This window comes from Perna viridis, chromosome 1 (assembly GCF_037379345.1).
Source record: "Perna viridis isolate PV_CMFRI_1.1 ecotype Kerala chromosome 1, ASM3737934v1, whole genome shotgun sequence".
Lineage (NCBI taxonomy): Eukaryota > Metazoa > Mollusca > Bivalvia > Mytilida > Mytilidae > Perna > Perna viridis.
The window spans coordinates 7455688-7476499 of record NC_142445.1 but is presented as its reverse complement, the minus strand read 5'-3'; the positions used below and the strand labels follow the sequence as shown (position 1 = coordinate 7476499).

The 20812-nt window shown below is 33.7% G+C and overlaps 2 protein-coding genes across 3 annotated transcripts in view; both read left to right on the top strand.

Annotated features, from left to right (window-relative positions):
* LOC148627047 (voltage-gated potassium channel KCNC1-like) overlaps window positions 1-8497 on the top strand; it is a 37489-nt gene extending 28992 nt beyond the window's left edge. Inside the window, exons 2-3 of the mRNA XM_088566320.1 lie at window positions 1199-1464; window positions 3666-8497. Of these exons, the coding sequence (XP_088422446.1) occupies window positions 1199-1464; window positions 3666-4838 (1439 nt within the window). The 3' untranslated portion in view covers window positions 4839-8497. The remainder of the gene's footprint in view (window positions 1-1198; window positions 1465-3665) is intronic.
* Window positions 8498-10819: 2322 nt separating this feature from the next.
* LOC148627046 (uncharacterized) lies at window positions 10820-19545 on the top strand. 2 transcript variants are annotated; one of them, XM_088566297.1, is made up of 3 exons: window positions 10820-10969; window positions 16297-16532; window positions 17936-19545. In XM_088566297.1, exons 2-3 carry the CDS (start codon window positions 16370-16372, stop codon window positions 19462-19464), a joined length of 1692 nt encoding a protein of 563 aa, XP_088422423.1. In that variant the 5' UTR covers window positions 10820-10969; window positions 16297-16369; the 3' UTR covers window positions 19465-19545. The 2 variants fall into 2 exon arrangements, with proteins under 2 accessions (XP_088422423.1, XP_088422432.1); XM_088566306.1 differs by lacking the exon at window positions 10820-10969 and adding an exon at window positions 15335-15559.
* The last annotated feature ends 1267 nt before the right edge of the window (window positions 19546-20812 follow it).

The window sequence follows — 20812 nt, the reverse complement described above, 5'->3', positions numbered from 1 at the left end:
CTAAGGCACATTCTGGCTATAGTGTATGTGTAAACAATCGGTTTTCAAACCTGTTTTTCATAACTCTTTTTCTGAGCTCTTATAGTCGTCTCAATGCTTATCAATGCCAGTTAATTATACATTGGATCTTTCGAACAGAAGAAAGATCTAAAGACAACGGTAAGTCATGTTCTTCTGCGCATGCTCTGCTTTTCTTCTTCCGTCTCACACCCTCACTCTCAACGACAAACAACTTATCACAATTTTTAATGTATAACTTTCTCCACTGTTTTAAATATATGTATCATAAGCTTTCAAGATCACGTAATTAGAATAATATCCTTGGTATGAAAAAAATTTGTTTCCCATTAGAGTTAGAAATATCCCCCACGTGCACTACATCACCGTAGAAACAATGACTTAGAACCAAAGTCATTTCATTACACGTTAGGAAAAGTGTATAAAAAGATCCTTCAGTCATCAACTCTGTGGGATCATTGTTTAATAAGAGTCAAATGGTATGAAATCAAAATTTTAAGTATCTTAATCTTCATGTCCTTGGTTAATTTTTCTTTGCTATAACTTTATTTCAAATTTAATCATTTGTATCTTTTGCATGGAAACTGCGTATGAAATTCTATAAAATTTTGAAGTTATTGATGTTTGCATGTAATGATTTTGACTGTATATGTTGAGGTCTAGTTTTAATTCATTTTTTATATATATTTAAGCCATGTACTCTTTCTAAGCAATGATTTTCTGAGATTAAAAGATATTCTACTTTTTATACACATTAAACCCGTTTTGATGGCGAAATGATGAGAATTTTGGGAAGAAAGATAGTTAAAACGTAAATTATCAAACACTTGTGATGGCATTTGACTTTTGTGACAATTCTTTTATTCAAGAAAAGTCACAAAAAGACAAAACAACACAAAAACACACACGTTGGCGATCAAGGGTGGTAAATGTTGGTATTAAAAGGAAAAAAAGAAGATGTAGTTGGTGGCGTTACTTAATATATTGCATAACTGTTTGTGTTAAACGAACAAAACTGTCTTTCTTGGTTGAGTTATTAAAAGACAAAAAGAACAATACCCTGTAATAAAATACCGGTTTACTAATTCATTTAGACTAGAATAGTGATCGGAAAGACATTGGTTATTAGTGTCCCAATCAGTTTTGAGATATTCAGCTAACGTTTAAATTTGTATTGCAGGTGAGCTACACGTACCATTGGAAGTATGTGGAGCTGTAGTTAAAAGAGAGCTTGACTTCTGGCAGATAAGTGAATTACATATAAAGTCATGCTGCTGGCGGCATTATCGGTCATACATAGAAAACAAACGAATTCTGGACTCATTCAATAAAAGTTTGAAGAAAGAGCAGGTTTATGTTAATTTAGATGACTACGAAGGATGGCAACGCCTCCAGATGCAAGTGTGGCTTATTTTAGAACACCCACGTACCTCAAAAGCGGCAATGGTAAATACTGATAATATTTAAATATCTTAACTTTGTTTAAGCTAGTAGACCTGAGGTAAGGGAGGTAATCCAAATAGAAAGGCTTTCAGTCACTAGAACGTTTGAATAACTCCTGGTATTCAAGCTTCAAAGTGATACCGGTGTAACTCCAAGCAAGGGTTCAACTTTTAGAACAGAGATGTCAGCCTCCAGCAACTTTGCACTTAGTAAACTAGGAGATTCAAGTATTTATTTAAAGTTTCAAATATGTACATTGAGGAGTCACTGTGTACCTTTCATTAGGTGGGAAAATGTTTCAAATAAAGCACATATTGCATACAAGGATTCCTTTTGATGAATTTTTCAAAATTGAAATATGAAATATAAACAAATTATCATGCATGAGACAGAACGGCAAACCAATAACGTATCCAGTTTTATAAGTCCTACACCTTTTAAACGTAAAACAAAGTTATTACCTTATAATTTCTTGTGATTTTTCAAGCTTTCTGTTGTTTTTAGAATGTAGCTGTGTTGAGCATATGACTCTATCAAGTATATAACTGTGTCCATTATATAATTTTTCCCATCTAGCAGAAAAAGCATTCGTATTATATTATTTTGCATTATTCTGTGCTTTGAGCAATGTTTTTGTTTATTATAAGAAGTCGTAATTTGATACATTATTAGGTAACCTTAAAATTGAATACATAAAATGATTTTAGCCATTAATTTGACTGAGAAAGAAAAAAAGTTCCAATGCTGTACCTCAAGATAATTTAACGTTACAAGAAACTGCACGGTGAACTTTTCTAAAATTTTGTTTATGGTTTTGTATATAAATGGTCCATATGATACCATTTTGAATGAAAATTAAATTTTAAGTCTTTGTAAAATAGAGATTTGTATATAGGAAAATAGCTGAAAAATGCCCCTTTTTTATTTCGGTAAAATAAAAGCCACTTAACTCTTCTACAACATAAATAGAATAAAAAAATCGTATTAAATCTTATATATTATTCATTTTCAGTGAATTTGACTAAGTATTCAGTTGTTAATTTAAATTTTCTGTAAAATGACCAAAAAATACCAGATATAGTTCACTTAAGCCAGTGATTCAGATTTCTAAAACTAGCAATTTTAAGTCCTTAATGTTCAAAATCTGCAAAATCTTCGTCAGAAAATGTTACAGTTAGTGTAAAATTATGTACAAATTTAAAGAAAATTGAATTATAGAAAAAAATATAGGAAAAAATTACCCCAGGTCTACTTCCTTTAATTAAATATAAAAATACTAAGGCATACTTTGATCTGATCCATAGGAAGAAACATCGTTTACCTAGGTCCTTTGAAAACTATTGACCAAAATATACGACAAACACGATAACTTTTCATTCCGTATTGTCAACTTTCTTTTCAACTGTGGCAACATCCCTTCAGCACCTGCGTATGGAGTTTTCATAACATAACCCTCATATGTTATACCAGAGCTTGCCGTAACTGCGCAGACTTTTTGTACCACGCTAGACTTCTTACAGTTAGGCTTCTGGAACAGGCTTATGTTGCTACAGGATTAAAGTCATCACAACAAAAGTTTTATGGTTGTCATAATGCCTTCGTGGATCGTTACGGTGTATCCATCTGCACTAAGATAACTGATTTGTTTTACATGTCATAGTTTTCCTTCCCTCTCTCGTCTACCCCGGACACGACATTTTTTTTAGCAACTCGGTGGATTTTTCTAGAAAAGTAGAGGATGCGTTCATTTCCGGTACACCTTGTCTATGCTCCCAGTTTTTAGTGGATTCCCAGATGCTCATTTACTTTTGTTGCTTTGTACGTAATATTTTTGCTATTTTATGTTCTTAGTTATGTAAAATTACGAAAATATCAATCACATAATTATTGCAAAACCTCTATAAGCAGGGTTAAAAACAAATACATAGGCAGATTAAAATCCGAAAATGAAATGTATTAAAAAAATATTTAAAAAAAAAATCGAAATAAGATGAAAACATTCCTGTGAGTACATAAGTTTCCTAACCCATTATTTGGAAAGATGAAACGAACAAACAAAAACAACCACAACATTATGCTTGATATTAACGTTTTCTTTTTGTGTCGACATATTCACCATTCCTCGTTATATACAAACACTTGCGTGCAGATCGGGTTGAAACACTTTTCAAATCTGCTTCTAACATATTACTTATCTTTTGTAGATATATGGAATTATTTCGTTGCTATTTGTCGTGACATCTATTCTTGGATTTACATTAGAAACCCTTCCACAACTGAGACCAAAGGTGGATCCCAACCAAACCAGAAACGAAACCATCGACTGTAATGGGGAGAAAAAACACATTGTCAATATCATCAATCAACATGAGGCATTAGAAAAATTAGACATTACATGCACCATCTACTTTACTATCGAGTTAATTGTTCGTTTCATTTTTGCGCCACGAAAGATAAAATTCGTGCGCTCAATGATGAATATAATTGATTTACTAGCACTCGTTCCGTTGTATATGCAACTGATTTTCAACTCATCATCAAATCGTTCTTGTTACATGAACGAACAATTCATTATGCAAATCATGTTTATACTTAGAATAGTTAGAATGTTTCGGATTTTTCATCTTGTCAAACATTACCAAGCACTTCAAATATTAGTTTATGCTTTAAAGGCTAGCATTCAAGAGTTATTCATGCTTGCTATATTTTTGTTCATAGGCATGCTTGTATTCGCATCGATTATTTACTATGCAGAGCTTCAGGATATGTCAACGCCTAGCGAAAGATTTCACACAATACCAGTTGGGTTTTGGTGGGCACTGATTACTATGACAACGGTTGGTTACGGTGATGTTTTTCCCGTTACTCCATATGGTTATGTCGTTGGTGCATGTTGTGCCGTCTCGGGTGTACTTATGGTCGCTCTCACCATTCCTGTTATATCTAACAACTTTACGCTATTCTATACGCATGTTCGATCACGTGGTAATGATTCTGATGGCAGTTCAAAGTCTGGGTCGCAGGATACGTTATCGCTTCCAAGTTATGATGGCGGAGAAGATGAGGAAAAACAAGCATTAGAAGAACATCGAAAACAATCAAATGGTTCTGTCATCTTGGAGACTTACATGAATGGAACCTCAGTGCTAAGGAAAATTTCTTACAAGAAAAAGCACCACCATTATACTCCTATGGGATTTATTGCAGAATCAAACTCTATGTCGAACCTTCCAACTCAAACTGAGGGCAATGATTTTGAATTGCAGAGAGCCAACAGTAACAAGGCTCGTTCTGATGATGGTGTTACCTACAACAAGGAGGACTCTACTGTAGATTTAAGTGAAATGTCATTTATTGACAAATCAGACAAATCCTAACGTCACATGAAAAAGAAGCTAGCCAAATGTCATAAATGCTCAAACTTATCACGATATTGGTAAATATGCACTTTGTAAAAATTCAGCTGAAAAATATTATCAGTTATTTCCTCTCAAGTTCTTTTACGTCTATAGACAGAGCTATTCCTATATAAGCATTAAATTTCAGGTGGAATTCGGATTCAGAATCACTATCGAAATCAAGTACATAAATAAAAAAATGGCATTTGTATATTCATCATGAGATCAAGAGCAAATATTTTTTTCAATGTAATTGAAAGTTATATACATTGTGACGACGACGAATATATTTTAAAAAAAAGTAGAAGTTACGATTTTTGACATCAAAGAATATTCGAAAGCAATGATTGTTGAAAGCTATATCCCTTTTTTCTCACCAAAAATATAAATAAATTTATAAATAAACTTACTAATTTACCAGTAAGTGAAATTCTTAATTACCTATTGGGGTATAATGTATCTACATATAAAACATTTTATAACGTTTAATTTTCAAATAAAAAGATATTTAATTTCCCCTTTTTTTATATTATTTGGTTTTGTTACAGGACCAAAGTAGGTAACAAAAACTTCAAAGGCAAGATTTCCCATACCTAGATAAAATAACAACGATTTGTTTATATTATTTTATTATGAGTTTTTGACGACCGGACCTTCAATATTGTAGATTCATAACAGGTGTGATATACACAGCATGTTATTACTCTACCGATCCCTTGCAAGTTAAAAGACTTAATACATGTAAACGTGTCATTCGTGAAAATCATACGCTATGTGGAAATCAGACGTAAACAAATAGTACGAGTAGCTATAATATACACGTGATTATCAAGTGGTCTTGTCCACACTTAATTACAATGTAAATTGTGTTGGAAATGCGTGAACATCATAACAGATAATAGTCAAAATCAGCCTCAGTTCACTTGTAAATCATATCTAGCACGATTTTCACGTGAGGCACGTTTATATTTTTTTTGTATCATGTCACAAAAATATTATAAAAGTTGAGAATTCTATCAGATACTAAATCTAATGTGTTAATCTAATTTATGTGTTTACTTGGATATTTTTTGTATAAGAAACCGGAGTCTCATCTTATTTCTGTGTTTTAGCGAAAGACGCTAATAAAGCACGAACAGCATAGGTCTGAATTATGTGTTCAGTAGATGGAATATGTGCAGTTTTAATTTACTAAGGTTGATAATGACGTATGAATGGTTTGTATTTCAAAGGTGTTACGTATTCAAAATTGTGGCTTCCGATTTTGCTCAATAATTTATTCACACTGACAATTGCTTGAAAATTATTCTTGAAGGTTATGTCATGAGAGAACTTTTATGTAGAATTCGGTTCTTCGTGTTTTTGTATTTTGTTCTTAAAAAAAGATAAAAAAAAAAAAAAAAAAAAAAAGTAAGTATTTGTCGGGTATTTACCCGAAAAAAAAACTTAAGTGGCACAAGATGCTCCTTTTTCTATTTATTTAAGGGCGCGAGAATGGTGTTGTTTAAAACTTTTATTGAACATTGTATCTATTTTGTAAATCTGATTGATAACCTTCAACAATAATTTTTTTTCATTTTTAATACAATTTTCTGTTTATATATGTACATATTGGTTATAATTGTCTGTTAGAACGTTTTTATATCTTATTCGTTTTTTCACGCGTCGAGACCAAGAATATTAATGTCCCGTGACTGCACCTGCATGAGTAGACATATAATGTGTTGTTCAAGCAACTTTGTTCGAATAACTTGTGTCAGTTTCCACTAATATAATTTCATTTTATTACTCGTTTTCATTTTTTATAATTTTTTGAAATTTCTAAGCATGGATTTCATATTAAACATCGATATGATAGGTGTCTGTAGATGAAACAAATGGTCGTGTTCTTACGATGCACTCAGACCGCGTGATAAAGATAAATCATATGGTACAACCGGAAACTAAATGATAACTCCTTGCAGTTAAAGATCAATGTCAGTCAAATCTGTTAGGAGAAAATTATTTCGTATCATGGTGGATGTGACTTACGTTAAGCTCGGTTCATATATTGTTTTAATTGAACACTTTCAGTATTATATTGTTATATGTTCTTCACCGAATTGTTTTATAGTACATACAATGACCATCTGAAGGGGAAAATTATTTGGAATGTTTTCTTAGTAGATATTACCCTATAGTAATGATATATAGTGCACGAAGTGAGAATACTATTTTGAGAATGAAAGTGAAAGGTATTTAAACTTAGCTGAACCTTATTAGTAGGGTCTATAAAATGAATTCACGATTTGTATACTGTTAACAGTATTTTAGTTAATTTCTGTAATGATTATATTCTGTAAATATATAATGCACACAGATAACTCTATGCAAGTCTTCATATTTATGTTTCACAAGTGTTGCTTCTAAAGTGCCATGTTACATGTTGTATCCAAGTTTCAAACTACCAAACAGTTAAGTTCATGAATTTGTTACGTAAAATATAAAAAAAAAGTGTTTTACCAATAACGAAGCCTTTCTGTTTACTTACAGTTACTGATAAATTAGTCGATGGACTTCTAGTTCCATTTTATAAATACAGTCATTTTGAAAACAGAATTCTTCCTGAAGAAATCTTTTACACAATTAGTGTTAATTTATCAGACATTTCTTTGTCGTAAAGTATGTCAACGCTGATATGTCATGTCTTTTGAGGATTGAAGTTTTCATGATAAATTCGTTAGAGTTTCAGAGTCAAAATGTAAATTTTGTGACATTCATTAAGAATATTTGCTAGCCCATCCTTTGATACGAATTTATCTCAAATTTATATTTTCTCCATAAATTGACAGGATTTCAGTCTTTTATTTTATGCTCGGGGGACCCATTCGATCTAATCTTGCACCAGACATCAATTTATAAGGAAGTTAAAATTCCTAAACATGAAAATGGCTTTATAAGTTAAAATCACGATCAGATACAACATTTAGCTGAATTTTAACAGTATTGATTCGTCAAATAATTAAACCGTTCATCGTTGACATTTCTGTAATTTCCTTTGCCAAAAGCCTGTGGAGACAAGAACAAGATTCGTTATTGAATAATAAACTGTCTACACAACTGTTGTAAGTTTATTTCTTTCTTTTATAAACTGTACTATTATTTTACAACATTTCTGATTGAGAAGTATATGTCATTTTGTGAATTTCTTAGTGCTATTCCCATCGTATTAGCAAAACTTTACTGATTTATCTTGGTTGACAGACTGAAATAATTACCTTTTGACCAAAAAGTGCCCGAAACATTCCAACTGTTAGTTTACGACAATCTTTGTTATTCTAGGTTTGGAACTTGGGTACATCATTCAAAATTATTAATTCTTAGCAAGTTTATTTCATCTACCTGTAATGCAAAATACTAAGTAGAAACGTGTAATTAATGGAGTATTTCAAATGTCTTTGGAGGACTGATTTACAGAATAGACAAATAAATCATACGTTTTCTCTTAAAATTGATTTTTTTAAGATAGGGAAAGCAGAGGGTGTGATGAAATAAACTGTTTTTTCTTTAATATTAAATTCATTTTTTTGCCAGTGTGATATTGTCTTTTCACCAGTTGCTGGTTACACACGTTTTGTTAATAAATTTTACAGAGTACAGTGTTTTTATGGCTTATTGTAGCAATCCGGTTGAAGAAAGTTCCACACAAAACAAAACGTTTTATATAAACACAAAACACAATAACAAATAAATCAGTTTTCATGGTCAGATGGATACACCATAACGATCCACGAGTTCATGATGACGACCATAAAACTTCTGTAGTGATGACTTCAATCTTGTAGCAATATTACCCTGCTTCAGAAGCCTATTTGTTAGAGTTCTAGCGCGATACAAAAAGTCTACTAAAAATAGCAATACTTTATTCCTTATTGTTCAACATCTGCACGGTGAATTCAATTTTCTTAAAAATTTGTTAGTAGATGTACTACAGTTAATGTAATATATTGTACGAATTTAACGAAAAATGAATTATGATAAAATTTTAGGGGTACCCCCAGGTTTACTACCTTTTAATATACAGAAGAGAAAAAGATCCGAGATTATGGATTCTTTAACTTTTTTTTCAAACGGCGAATTTGTTGGAAGGAACGAAAATGGATTATTGAAGGATATTAACAACAACCTCAGAGGTTCCGATAAGATCAAAATACTTCATAGCAGAATGTTGCCATATATTTCACATGCTGCTAACATAGTAAACATGATAGCGTTTGTCATATTCAAAGTACGTTAGAAACTCTAAGCAACACTCGAAAGGAACATTGACATGGAAAGTCCGTATAACAAATGGTATTATCAATGTAAAAATCGGAAAGTGGGAAGCAATGGTCCTGACTTGGAACAGACAAGGTTTTATAGCAAGCTTGGCAGCCCACGTCCATCACTATCATCCTGGTTTTTTTTTTTTTTTTTTTTTTTTTTTTTTTTTTTTTTTTTTTGTTTTTTTTGGGGGGGGGTTGTTTTGACAATTTAAACACAAGTTAGCGAACCGATTAAAAAAGATGACGCATAAAACTAAGGATTAGGGAAACATGACGTCACACAAAAAACTAAAACACAAGCAAAATGAACTCCCATAATAAAAGCAAAATTGACATTAGGTGCACCGAAAGTGTACCTGAAGTCCAGCTCCGCCAGTGGCAACTGTCATATTGCAGTTGAGTTTAATGCGGTAATAATCTTGCAACAATATTGCATTTCCGCGACACGAGTCATAAACTATTGTTATTTGGGCGAAAATATTTATTTTTGATTTAGTATCATGTTAAAAACGTAGTAGATAGTTGGGAAATCGTGAACAAATATCCGAAATTGACAAAATTGAATTAAAATAACGAAAAATTATCATCGCCATTATCAATTATTTTTAAACCGCCAGAATACGTTCTTGCACTTGATATCATAAAGCAATAAATCATACAATAAAAATTAACGTAAGGCCAAAACCTTAACAACTGAGAATTATAAACACAATATGCAGGGTTAGCTGCTATACTCCTTCACATGAAAAGGACATTTATAATTTTAAAATAATGTTAATGTAATTCACAGACATTTTAGTATGGCAGCTTTTCCGAACGATGTCGTCGTATACCAAAATAAAAATAAAGGAATTGAAAACAGAAATACACATACTGTGAAATGAAATACTATGATCATGTAAACCATGAAAAAACACAAAATGAAAGAAAAATTCACTAAAGAAAAAAACGAAAGTAACATGCGAATCCAACTAAACGAAAACAAAGCGTAAAATAAAATAAATACACGGACAAACAAGGAACACTAAAATACAAATAAAAGGCAAAATAAACAACTTTTATTATATTATTTATATTTGTATAAAATCATTATATTTGTAAATATATAATTTGTTTCTCTAACATTTTTGTTTTTTTCCTCACTGGTTTTTATTGGTGTAAAAATTTGGGTAAATGTTTCAACCAACGAGGTTAACCAACATCAAAATACGAATAATGTGATGTTCATGAAATATAAGAAGTAAAAGTTCGCCGGGAATGATGTAATTTTCAGTAAAATGGGAGACAGATTGTCTCAGCCTGTAACTGTCCTACTGAATACATTTCTACTTTTTTATAAGATTCATATACAGTTTATTTACAAATCCCGCAATACAGCAAACTCCCCTCCCTTTAAGCCAATGATAGCTATAGAGGGGTTCCCGATTTCTTACAACCTTCACACCCAGGGTGTCAAGACATACAAAAAAAACCACCAATTTTTCAAATTAAACACATAAATAAAATATTCTATATCTTGTACCATATCACAATTAATTTATTGCCAGTATCAGCCACGTGCACCTCGACAATTATTAAATCAATGATCTCCAAATTCATTACTTGGACGATCGTTAAACTGCACTTTTAAACTTCCCGACTTCTATGTCACAAATCGTTGGTTTTGAATAAAGATTAGACAAAAGATGTGGAAATTGTCGTATACACGGGCTTTAAACAGATAAACAGAAGTACGCGTACATGTACATTATATTTATTTTTATTTAAACAAGAACGCGTGGATTATAACAAATTGATTAGCTGAATGTAAGTAAATTTTCTAAGTATTTGTAATTTCTTGAAAGAAACTTGCAGAACTATGTAACAAAATTGTATGTAGCCAGTACTATACCACGAATAGAACGCATACGAATATGATAGGACATACATATTCATATACAAGTAACAATACATTGGAGGGAGTGTAAATGGCTAGCTACAATAATACCCTTTTTATTTCGAGGTATAGGTCTTCACCTATTTAACCTCTGTGTGTAAAATAAATGATTAAATTTTTCCCTTTCCTTGCAGAAATGACATGAACCATTTGAAAAAAATATTTTTTGTAACAATTCCTCGATATATATAGTATTATGGAACAGTTTCCACGGCAGTTGCTTAGCTTTTCTATTCCCAAAATTGTCTTTTAATGAAACCCATACTTTATTGAATATTTTCGTTTATGAAGAAATTTTCCTATTTTTGCTCATAATTGGGAGTCAGTGGGAATTCATAGAAACTCTGTATTTGTTTCAATTTTATATCCTTTGTCGCCATAATCTTGCCCTATCGTACAAAATTGGTGTTATTAAATTCGAATGGCACTTTCTTCTGTGATAAATTGATATTATTGAATTTTAGAATATTTATGTGCTCAGCTTTAAAAGCTGCATTTATTTTGCTGTGTTGAGCTATCCAATACATTTCTACTTTTCTTCACGACATTTTCATGCCCACCGTGATGAGCTTACCTACATATATCAAGGACAGTCTTCATGCCCTTAATATTCTTGATTTATTTTAGCCAAAGAGTTCAGATTTTCAACGTTTCACTATAGATGTGACAGCCCTATGAACAAGCACCTCAAATAATGATGCTATGTTCATTTAAGGCATTTTCTAGACTGTAGACCTAATCCTTATGTCAAAACACTAAAGGCTTGCCGAACTTGTAATCACTAAAGGCTTGCCGAACTTGTAAACACTAAAGGCTTGCCAAATTTGTAATCAATGTCAAAAATTTCATTTCGATGGCAAACACTATGGCTAGTCAAGTGGGGTGGCAATGGGAACTAAAATTGGACCCAGCTTTGCTTATTTATTTGATGGCTACCTATTTGGAGGGAAAATACTCTCCCAGTACATAGGCCCCGTACCAGACCTTTACAAAAGATATATAGACGATGCCTTTGTTGAGTCCTTCGATGAAGAAAATGATTTGTTGTTTTTCATCAAATTTGTTTCTTTTTACCATCCAGCCATCAAATGTACCTTCAACATCACCCAGGAGAGCCTTTCCTTCCTTGACATAAATTGCAAAGCTCAATGTGACGCAATGAAATCCTTTTGTCAAGAGAGGCTATCCGAACAAAGTTCTGATTCGAGCGATTACGTCAGTTTCGAAAGTTCAGATATCTGAGGCCTCGTGCAGAGTAGGCCTGCAGCAGCGCTAAGCTTGTCGTAAAAGGCGACTAAATAGTGCTCAGAACCTTAGCCGGGGGCTAGGGCGCTCTGCCCACAGAGCAACTGGGATGTGTGCCCCAGGTGGTGGAATGGGGTACCCCTGGCGTGTTACATGCTGGGGTTGTCAGGCTATAATACGGAAAACCTGACCGCAAACCATAGTGGTGCACCGTGTTGGAAAAGATGCCACGTTCCTCGCATGTTAAAGAACCCTACTGTGGTATTCTCCCGGAATAGGAACCACAGTGCTCCGCCACAGGAGGCTAAATTGCCCGACCCTACCCACCTCTCCCTATTTCCAGTGGCAATCAAAATTTGTCGACCCTATTGTCATTGTGTCCCATCCCTTTTTCATTTCATCATCATTTCATGTTCATTTTGTCATCCACTTCATTTTCATCGCCTGAATAAAGCTGAAATATTGCTGCTCGGGCGTTAAACCCCAACAAACAAACAACAAAACAGATATCTTTGTCTATGGAAAAGAGGGTAAGCAACGCCTGTGACCGTCTCCCTTTGGTTCTGACATATCATCCTCACAAAATCCAGAATATCATGATTCACAACTTAAATCCATGGTTTTTAAAGACGAACACATACCGTCAGTATTCGCTTCCAATTACTGCCTGTAGTAAAGGAAAGAGTCTGAAAGTTCACCTTCTTATGAGTTCTTTCAAGAGTGTCACTAAACGCCCCTCGCCAGTTACAAAGGCCCACGTCACTGTAAGCGACCACGCTGTTTGACGCGTCCTTTTACGTGGAAAACGGATGAGGCCGACGGGTCAGCCAACGTCTTTAGGTACATGTAGTACTATACGGTTAGGTCAATTCCGAAATGTTGGTCTCATTTGTTGAAATAAAGCTGTTTTGAGACAGTCCGCACAGAAATTTCAAGTGTTTTGTCATAAAAAAGTACATATTATTGTAATCCTTGGTGTGTGGAACTTCAAGTAATTTATATGTAATTTATTGATTATTATTATAAAATCCAGTAGCCATAGTAACATACTGAAAAAAATATTACTGAGTTTTAGTACAAATCAGGGGTGCCTTTCCAAAACGAACTGCCAAATACTGTTTTATAAAATATCAGGCACTTAGACACTACCACAGGATGAAAGCATGTATGGAGTAGATGGGAAAATGGTAAAAAATAATAACACTCTTTTCGATTCATTCTCTGGCAATTTTAGTTCCAAAAGTTCGTGCGAAATAAGGTATTGAAAATCAGCCATCGGATGCTGAAGAGAGAACCTAATACGGCAGGGGACTGGAACGTTCCGGATACAATTTTTCACAACATTTAAACAATATATCCGCCAAATTTCAACTTTTAATTTTAAGTTTTACAAAATTTTACCGAGTCAACTTGGTGTGCGAAACAGTGCGCATAAATGTAACTGTATATTGCAACCTTAAATACTTCTCCGTCTAAGAATCAGGTAAAATGTGTATAAGGTGTGGCAATGAAGGAAAAACAGAGATTTTATTGTATTCAACCCGGTAGCCTCCAGAAAAAAACATCAAAGTGTTTGTAAAATTTGCCATTTTAAGATCTTGGTAGGTCAAATTTAGTTGAAATGCACTATAGAAAAATGGCGGGAATATTTTCCCGCAGTGTTTCCTTACAACAGTCAAAAAATATATACGTCACAGATGCTTCAGAATGAATTCAAATACATGTGTAGCTTTCCAGTTGTTTTTTTAGATGTATTGAATATATTTGTGGCAAAAAGACAAATTGAGAAATATGATGTGCCACCCATTGCCTGATTCTTACACGGAATAGTACTTAATTTCGAAGATGGTATTACCTGTACCTTAGATAATGTCGTTTACGTTGTGGCTTGCAAGCGCTTTAAAATGGTTTACGTGGGCGAGACCTACCGGGAGTTGGGTCACCGTTTTTTGTAGAACACAAACAACGCGTCACCGATGGAAAGGATGTTCCTGTCGGTGAACATTTTCGGGAGGCAAACCACTGTGGCAACGACATGGAAGTAAGCATGTTCAGGCGAAAAACAACGTTTTTTAGAATAACGTATCACCAGCGTTTTTGGGACTGTCCACCTCTTTGGAATGAATGTCAAAACACACATTTTAAGTCACCATAGCATAGTTTTCAATTGCTTTTTATCAGCTACTTTCAATTTTTAAATTTTTATCTTGAACTTGACGCATCTTCATAAAGAGTAATCAAGGGAACCAAGGTTATAGCGGTAATCAAAAGAATGTAATCCAGGGACAAAGACCAGACATGGAAAACAGACATACACAACAAAGAACATAAAGTAACTAAAATCATACATACAAAGTAACAAAAATAAATGAGCAACTCGTATTCCACTAAAAACTGGGAGCATGGACCAGGTGCACCGGTAGGGTAAGCGTCCTCTGCTTTTCTAGATTCACCCACCGAGTTGCTCATAAAAAGTCAAGTCCGGGGTAGACAAACGAGGGAAGGAAAACTATGACCCGTTGAATAAATCAGTTTTCATGGTGCAGATGGATACACCATAATAATCAAGATCAGTTTTATGGGCACCTTTTGTCTGTTGTATAGGTCGTCAGTTGTCAGTCTTCTTTTCAATACCTTTGGCCCTTTTTTGGGTCCACATTCTTTGTAGTTTCATTTGTATTTCATTTGTATGTATTTTCTTTTGGTTATTGTACACTTATTCATTATTCTTATTTGTGTTTAATCTAATTAAGCCACTTCAGTTAAAGCTGGAATTACACTAGACAAAATAACAGCACTCAAGATTGCTTGCGCGACCAAATAGTTCAACGCTTTTGAATTTCTACACTATTCCGCTGAATCAAAGAACGTGGACACGGTTGACACGAAATCACCGGCAAATGTCTAAAAAAAAATGGTCAAATTGTAATTATATTTCTTATGCACTTAGTTTCTATCACTTCTCAACAGACAAAGGGGGGTAATTCTTTATTTTTATTATTTTTTTTATTTTTGTAATTCTTCTTTTAAGTGATGTTTTAAAATCTTGCTTTAAATGGCACAATGTTAAATATGAATTATTAAATACTGTCGAAATATTGATGTTTGACATTATTTGGCAATATTATTTGGACTCTTATTTGAAAATACCTTATTGTACCTCGCCAAACAACTGTTAAACCATAAAAACCACCATGTTTACAGCTTTTTATAAGGTATGTTATGAAACGTCCAAATAATTGATTTGTTTTGAAGCCAATCGTATTATTTAATCAGATTTGCAGTAAGGGCCACACAGAACGTTCCTAAGAGTATAACGTTCAAGGTCGTTTCCGTGTTATTTTTCTAATAGGGTATTCAATCAGATCAGTAGAAATTATCACTATATACTTATCATATGTAATCAATGTATCTATTGCCTTAACAGGGGACCTTAAGGGTAAGATTCTGCTCATTTATATAAGCTTTTATATAAAGTGGAAAATAAAAGTGACAATGTATCTCTCTATTTGCCATTGAAACGACATACATAATATTTATAAGTCACAAGTTTATACACACAACATACAAATTTACAAATACACAGATTGCATATATACCATATTGAAACCCATTCAAGCATTCCAAAGGATTTAAACAAGCTTACTTTATCTGGTTAATCTGACATGAAAACTATCATTACACAAATAGACGCAGTAAAAAACAAAATAAAAGTAGCAATGGAAATATTCTCTTTAAATGTCTTCTTGGAACGAAGAGTGCGTGAACTTAATTTAGAAAAACACACTCTGGTCAAGGAGTAGATCTCACCATTTTCACGAAAGAAGCAATTCTCGCTAATAGTATTATACTTTTTGTTACAGAAAAAAAAAATACAAATATGTTTTTTCTCCGATATTTATGCTGCTTTACCTTAGATAAGCATCTTCATATTAAACTTTTGTTTTTACAGAATGTAGTGTGTTTTGCTGACATTGGGGAATTAGGATAAAAGGAACTCTCACACAGATAGAAAAAAAAACAGAATGTCCCATGATCATGCAAAGAACGCCATTTACCTTAATGGAAAAATTTACACCGTATCTGGTACTGATTGGGATCAAGATCCACAAGAGTCCATAGTAGTTGAGCATGGTATCATAAAATATGTCGGTACCAACCACAAGGCTCGACAATTCAATGACTCCAGTAAGAAATACCTATTTATACTCTACAGAATGACAGCTGTATGATAAAAGTTGCCTCTGGTACAATCAGGCCATTATAAAATGGTAAACTGATAGTTGAAGAGAAATCGACCTGAACAAGATTCATTTTAAAATATAGCTGAAATATTGCCGTTAAACCCCAGTAATCAATCATCGTTTAATCTAAATATAGCAATATTTTGGAAAAATGTATCGTTACACGTGAATGTGTAAACTATGTAATTTTTAAAGCAGATTTGACAGTAAAATAATTGCCAATAAAAACAGACCCAAAATTATAGAAAATCAGAAAACAAAGAAGACCACTATATATCAAAATTATAGCTTTATAGAGATCGAAATAAATGTTTGTTTGTTTGTTTATTGGGATTTAACGTCCGAGCAGCAATATTTCAGCTATATTCAGACGATGAACATGAAATTGATGAATGAACATGAAATGATGATGAAATGAAAGAGGGATGGGACACAAGGACAATAGGGTCGACAAACCTTGATTGCCACTGGAAAAAGGGGGATGGGTAAGGTCGGGCAATTTAGCCTCCTGTGGCGGAGCGCAAAGGTTCCTACTCCTATCGAATACCACAGCAGGGTTCTTTAACGTGCGAGGAACGTGGCATCTTTCCCAACACGGTGCACCACTATGGTTTGCGGTCAGGTTTTCCGTATTATAGCCTGACAACCCCAGCATGTAACACGCCAGGGGTACCCCATTCCACCACCTGGGGCACACATCCCAGTTGCTCTGTGGGCAGAGCGCCTAGCCCCCGGCTAGGTTTCTGAGCACTATTTAGTCGCCTTATACGACAAGCACAGCGCTGCTGCAGGCCTATTCTTTTAACACCCGGACCTGCACGGGGCGATGGAAATAAAAATAATGAAATTAATTTTATAAGCTTATTACGTTATAATCAAAACTTAAAAAAAAACACGACAAATAATCAAACTTGTTGAAATATAAAAAAAAATTAAGACTATCACCGCTACAATATTGTCTCAAACATTGTACACAAGACAGCTTGCGTTCCCATTTTTCTTTTCTTTTCCCCCAAATGCATGCAACAATGTTCTTTCCACATATAATATTTAGTGAAATCATTAATTTATGGTTTTAATAAAACAATTTGCATGTCCTAAACAATAATAATTGTTATGCAGTTGTATTCCATGTTAGTTTAAAAAATATCAAAAAAGACGTTAAACTAAATACATGTTTTTAATGATTTTTTTTTCAAAACATGAAAAAATTGTGGTTCTTTTTCTTTTGTAATGGGTATTCAACATAGCTATTTCCATGTTTGTGAAAGAAAATGCATTTATAATGATGTCATTTCAAATTGTGACATCGATAATTAACTTTTGATAAATATACATTTTTTGCAGATCAGTTTGTGGTATATGACCTTGACGGAGCATCTGTGCTCCCAGGTATACACGATGTTCACATGCATCCATTAGAATCCGGATCGGAAGTAGGGGGCACCTGTAAGCTTTTGTCAGATACAAAACCTGAAGAAATGGTTGATCTGATCCGGAAACAGGCACCGAAACAAAAGGGAACAGACTGGGTCTTAGGCCATGGGTATTCAATTGAACCAATGCTGAGACATATAACAGATGGAGGTCGACCACCCCGAGAAATCTTAGACGAAGCCATTCCAAATAAACCTGCTGTAATGATGGAGGAAACTTCGCATTCTGTCTGGGTGAATTCAAAGGCCTTACAGATGGCCGACATAGACAGCAGCACTCCTTGCCGTCCTGGTGGAATGATCATGAAAGACCCCAAAACTACAGAGCCAAATGGCATTCTTCTAGAAAACGAAGGTATTGAAATCATGGACATTGCCATGAAACCAACACCAAAGTTGGCGAAATACAATTTTGAAGGTCTGATGTATGGATTAGAGCAAATTCGTAAAAATGGTATCACTTCAATTTGTGATGCTCGTGTCTACTGGAAACAGGAACACCACAAGTCATGGCATAAAGCATGTGACGAAGGTTTACTTACGGTTAGGGCTATTCTGGGCTTCTGGATATACCCACATATGGATGATGATGTACAAATTAATGCCTTGAAACAGTTACAGAGCTCATATCACTGTGGGAATAATTGTTTCCTGAGACAAAATCAAGTAAAAATGTACTCGGATGGTTTACTCGAAAATACCACTGCTGCTTTGCTTGAGCCATATGTAAAACAGCTGGACGTTGAAGGGCTAGAAGAAAATATCGGTATGAACTACTTTTCACAAGAGCGGATAGAAAAATACCTTTCGAATCTTCAACATTTTGAAGATGGAAAACATTTTGACTTCCATATTCATGCCATCGGGGACAGAGCTATCCACGAAGTTCTAAATGCCATAGAAAACACAAAAGTTGATAGAACTCGACATCGAATGACGCATTTGGAAGTAATACATGATGGAGATATAAATAGGTTTAGTGACCTTGGTGTTGTGGCTGATTTTCAAGTCGGACATCACTCTTTACCAGACTATAGGGGCGATATAGAGGAAGTAATTGGTGTAGACCGTAGTGCACATTTTATTCCCGTGAAAAGTGTGTACGATACAGAAGCTGTTGTCACACTAAGTAGCGACTGGGATGTAAATGAACTAAATCCGTTCGAGGGAATCAAACGTGCCGTGGACAGAGGGGAACAAAGTGTATCTTTAAAGACTGCAATAGAAATGTATACCATTAACGGGGCCTACGCAATGCGACAAGAAGACATAGTGGGTTCTTTGGAAGTTGGGAAAGAGGCAGATTTTGTTGTTATTGACAGAGACATAATGAATATTGACATTAATCTTATTAACAAGATCAAGGTTAAAATGACTGTGCTTCAAGGAAAAATAATTTATACTCACAAAAGCCGTTATCCAAAGAAAGCACACACTTAGTTGAAAATATATTATGTTGTGAACGTGTGTACCTTGAAGGTGTTTTGAAAATGATGATTTTTGTATAAAACATTCTCTGATTATTTTTTTTCTCTGCGCCTGAATAACTCATCCTGTCCCCATTTTCCACGGTTTTGTTTCCTTTCGATCGTTTTATATTGTTTTTTTTAAAACATATCACGCCTAATTTTATCCCAATATTCAATTTAATCATATTTTCTCCCTAAAATGACTACATTTACGATATATAAGTTCTTTATCACAGAATTAAGCTATGTCTTTTGGTTCAGCCTTTGTTTTCTAAAGTTTTAAAAAGTAATTAAGGGAATAAAAGTTTTGTTTGGTTCTGTTATAAATCGGCACAACAGATATCAAAGAAATACAATGCAGAGACATCAAAATCAGAACGTGAAAACAGGTTATATAAACACAATATAGACTACAAAATTTTATTCAATGACAGAAGATAAAGCAAACAAGACAGCGCAAAAAAACTTGTGCACTTGCAATATTAATTCCTCAATGTTCTTTTCTCTTTCCCACATATATATATGGAATAGTGTGGTAAAACGTGTTTTATTCAATAAAAACAACACGTGGAGGTTATTCTGGTTTTTAGATGTTTTGTCACTATACGCTATTTTTCATACATTTTGGCAAAAAGTATCCTTAAACTCGTTGTAGTTCCTATATTCCCTTTATTTATCAACCAGAACAAGAAATTAAAGATACTACCGATACGGCTACCTCTAATCACAGTAGTCATCACAGTACAAAAATATATGACAAACGAGCATTTTTTTTTAAATCATGCATTCCTTTTCTTGTGCAGTAACATACAAGATTCCCCTGCATATGGTGTTTATATTTCTCAATTATTAAGATATTTCTCTCTATTTTTCTCTCTTTATTTTTTCTGTAGTTTTTTTTTTCACTTACTTATTGTTTTTATCGTTTGTAGTACTTTGACAACAAATTTTACCGATTTTGACTTGTGCTGCCCATTTTTGTTGAAATAAACCAGAAATAGTTAATCATAATAAAAGCGGGAGGTTTAGTGCGCTATAATACCTGGTTTAACCCACCTTTCATTTTGAAATGCCTTTTTCCAACTTCCCGGTTATTGCCCTGATATTGCGGCTTGTTGTACGAACTTTTCTTTTGATTATTGCTTAGGTTTTATCAAAACTTTATTCATTTTGTTATTACCCTTTATTACCTTTTCAAATACGCTGCAATTCTATAATTATAGCTATTTTGCTTTCATTTTGAATGAAGAGGGTCAACGTATTTGAAAGTCGATGAAATGATACCGACACCGATGGTTAAACTTTATTAACTAATTTGA